General features: G+C 39.5%; 1 protein-coding gene across 2 annotated transcripts in view; it reads left to right on the forward strand.

The window, feature by feature from the left end:
* LOC107663782 (E3 ubiquitin-protein ligase Praja-2-like) overlaps positions 1 to 3,736 on the forward strand; it is a 17,840-nt gene that overhangs the window by 1,706 nt on the left and 12,398 nt on the right. For both annotated transcript variants that reach the window (XM_016454111.1, XM_016454112.1), the window contains exons 2-3: positions 1,361 to 1,552; positions 2,661 to 3,627. In XM_016454111.1, the coding sequence (XP_016309597.1) occupies positions 1,363 to 1,552; positions 2,661 to 3,627 (1,157 nt within the window). In that variant the 5' untranslated portion in view covers positions 1,361 to 1,362. The remainder of the gene's footprint in view (positions 1 to 1,360; positions 1,553 to 2,660; positions 3,628 to 3,736) is intronic.

A 3,736-nucleotide genomic window follows, 5' to 3' on the forward strand; every position in this document is an offset into this window, starting at 1 on the left:
GGGGTTTTTTTTTTTTTTTTTTTTTTTTTTTTTGTCAAAAGAACATGCAACAGCTATTTTTCTCTGTTTTCTCTAGTCATGGAACACCAATTTCAGAAAAAAAAATCTTTCTACTGCATAGACTACTAAGAGCCCATCTTGTCAGCAGTGAATGTCCCTTTTCACACCAAGGACAATATCTATAATTCGAACTAGAGCTACTGTCTTCACACACAGACTTACTAGAGAAGTGTGACATAATATACCTCTGTAAATAAATACAAAATAAATTCACGTCTCGCACACTTTAATGCCCTTTGAATGTAACGTGTACGTTCCCTGGAATCATGGCGGAATTTTATGTTAAGTCCACTTCGCAGGGCACTTATGGTCGAATAAGACCACGCCAGACTGTGAATTTAACCACCCGTAACTCCCGAACCCCGGGGGCTATCGATGCAGCAGTGGTCTCATTCGAAAGCGGGCCTCTAGACGTACACTCGATTCAAGAGGACATAATATACCTCTGTAAATAAATACAAAATAAATTCACGTCTCGCACACTTTAATGCCCTTTGAATGTAACGTGTACGTTCCCTGGAATCATGGCGGAATTTTATGTTAAGTCCACTTCGCAGGGCACTTATGGTCGAATAAGACCACGCCAGACTGTGAATTTAACCACCCGTAACTCCCGAACCCCGGGGGCTATCGATGCAGCAGTGGTCTCATTCGAAAGCGGGCCTCTAGACGTACAATCGATTCGCGTTCGAGAGGGTTCATCGAGCTGAAGGGATCCCCCGAATTTGGTGCGGATTCGCCGCGCCGTTACGGAGATATGGCCGTTCAAAGTTTCAATGGTTTTCCATAGACTTAAGCTTTAAAGCATTTCATCCAGGTCGCCAGTAGCAAACAATGGAGCGCAAACTTACTCTGCTGGACAAACGAAGTAATTACACCATTTCAAGCATTTTATCTGCATTATATGTTCTGAAAAAAAAAATTTCATATCGGCGGCATATTCGCCAATACCCATATATCGGCGACGGGCTCATATCGGCCGATAATATCGGCAAAACGATATATCGGTCGGGCTCTAATTCTAACTACAGAGTTTTAATAATCATTCTGATCCTTTGAGAATAGGAACGATATAGTTGGAAGAACATTTTTTTTTTCAGCTGATGACCAATAAAAACATTAACAGGCAATCAGAATCTATCTGACTTCAAAGAGCTTGAGCATTTAAATTTGCAGATGACATAACTGCAGTGCACACTTATAATAAACAGAACGTTATCTTGGGTTGGTGTGGACAGCAATATAGTTATGGTTTTATCTTTAGTTATTGTTCATGGTGTGAATTTTCTGTTTCTTGTAGGAATGGGTCAAGAAGCAGGCAAGTCTGCGTGGCACAAACCAGCAGGAGGATACCAGACCATCTCAGGCAGGAGATACGGCCGGAGACATGCGTATATCAGTTTCCGGCCAGTTACAGATAAACAAAGAGTCGCATCCACTGAGGACTGTCAAAACAAGGAGAGGACGAGTAGTCGAAAGGACCCGGCAGTGGGTACGTAGCAGCTGGTGAGGGGAAACCCTTAGTGGATGATGAAACTAAAGAGTTACTCAACATTAAAGCCCAAGTGTGTAATTTTCTCACCACAGATGTAACAAAAACGGATTTGCAAAATGAATGACCGCTATTGGTTAAAAAACTCATAGTCCCACCCCAAACTCAAGCCAAGCCAATGCCAAACAAACAAGGCAGTGTTTTGAAAGTGCCACTTTTTTTATAATATTATTATATTATGTTAAAATTACAAACTTCAGGAAACAAGGCTGGAGTAACTGGAAATCTTTGAGCAACAAAAGTGGAGGAACGGATTTTGAGATTGAGGTTCTCGTGGTGAATAAATAGCTTTGTAATATTGGGAATGTACAGTAACAGGAATTTTGAAGAGCTGAAATATGCGTGTGTGGGTTTTTCTGCTTTAGAGTGAAGCATTTATCACCTTTTAAAAGGTGTAGACTGAAACCCTGTAGGAGACCATCTATCTTTATTATGCAAATATATATGAGAATGGTGAGGGTGGGTAGAAAGTACTTTTAAATGGTTTTCGGTTTCTGACTGTTAAGAAATGCCCAGGTCTTATTTCACCTCAAAACCAAATGAAAACAGCAACAACACTTGATTAAAATGAATGATTGAATTGATTAAAATCTCATTCTAATTCACTTCAATAAGAAAAATAGACTTGTTTTTCTTCATAAAAAATAAATTGTTTACATTGCAAAGTATAATTAAATGTCATAAGCTGCCATAAATATATGACAGTAGTATTTATTGCACTGCCTTTAAAATTTATTTTTATAAAAAAAAGTGACAAACTAAAGTAATTTTTAAAATTGTGTCTGAACAGGATGATTTCCATTTATGTATTACAGTAATGATAACTGTCATGGAGACACAATAAAAAGAATGGTAATCTTTCTAAAAATAGGCTTTGTGTAATGCAAAGAACAATTTCTTATTATATTTTTAAATTTGGGGGAATCGGAACATTTCTTTGACATTCATTCTGTAGTATGCTTACTTCCTTATATACACGAAACAATTGACTTATATCCAGTGAAGGAGAAAAAGTAATAGGCCTAACTGAAACATTTTTCCTCTATAGCATCAAAGAGCAACATTTCTTCAGTGCTTCAGACTATCCTCCCTACGGCATGCACAAATGCAGTGTGCCCCGAGTTAAACGCTGCATCAAATCAGGAGGGACACAACAGGAGGCAGTCATCATTGTGTAGAGTCACAAAAGCACCCTCGAACCATTTCAAGAGACCAAAGAGTGACCAGGTTGTGCCATATGACAGAAAATATTATTCTGGTATGGAAAAAAGTGAACATGCTAGAGTGTGGCCCATCAGTGAAGACCCTAAGCCCAACCCGGAAGCTCTGAGTTACATCAACATTGATGCCTATGAGCCTGACAGTAGTGGCGCTGAAGAGGAGGACTTGTGTTTAAACCCATCTCAGGCTGCTCAGAAGAGACTTGATGGCACTTGTGAACTGGGTGGAAATTCGCTTGAGGATTCACATCCTAATTTATTTTCAAAAACAAGTAAACATTCAGTGCAAATAGCACCTTCTAAAAGCGCAGCAGACCTTTGCTGTGAGGAACCAGGTTTTGAAAGAACTGTAAAAGCAAATAACAAAGTTAGTCCGTTGTTGGTTGGTGAAGACCAAGCCCCAAAATGTCATGGGGTTACGACCAGCTCTGCGCCTGCTTCCTATAAAAACACAGGAAAAACCAACCCTGAAGAAACATTTCAGTCCGAAATGGTCGTGAGGCCAAAGATCCGCAAACAGACGAGCGAGACTCACCTTGAAAGGAGGAAAGGTTCAGAAAAAGAGGAAGCAAGCCATTTGTCAGGCTTAGCGGTCAGAAACAAGTGTGGCTCGGCACCTCCGGGTTTCCTCGCACGAACAAGCCCTGAAAATGAGTTCCTCTTTGATTTTCCTCCCATGGCCTTGAGTGACCTCAACTCTGAGGACAGGAAAAATGAGGTTGATGATAATGAGATCTGGGAAGATCTGGAGTATTTTGGAGAGAAATGTGACCCATCTACAAAGGGTGATGAAAGGTACAGTATGTATTGCATTTATCTCAAAATGTGTTTAAAACATTTGTACAGAATTACTTTGTACAGAATAATTGTGTGTGTATATATATATATATATATATATATATAT

This window comes from Sinocyclocheilus anshuiensis, unplaced genomic scaffold (genome assembly GCF_001515605.1).
Source record: "Sinocyclocheilus anshuiensis isolate Anshui unplaced genomic scaffold, SAMN03320099.WGS_v1.1 scaffold123, whole genome shotgun sequence".
NCBI lineage: Eukaryota > Metazoa > Chordata > Actinopteri > Cypriniformes > Cyprinidae > Sinocyclocheilus > Sinocyclocheilus anshuiensis.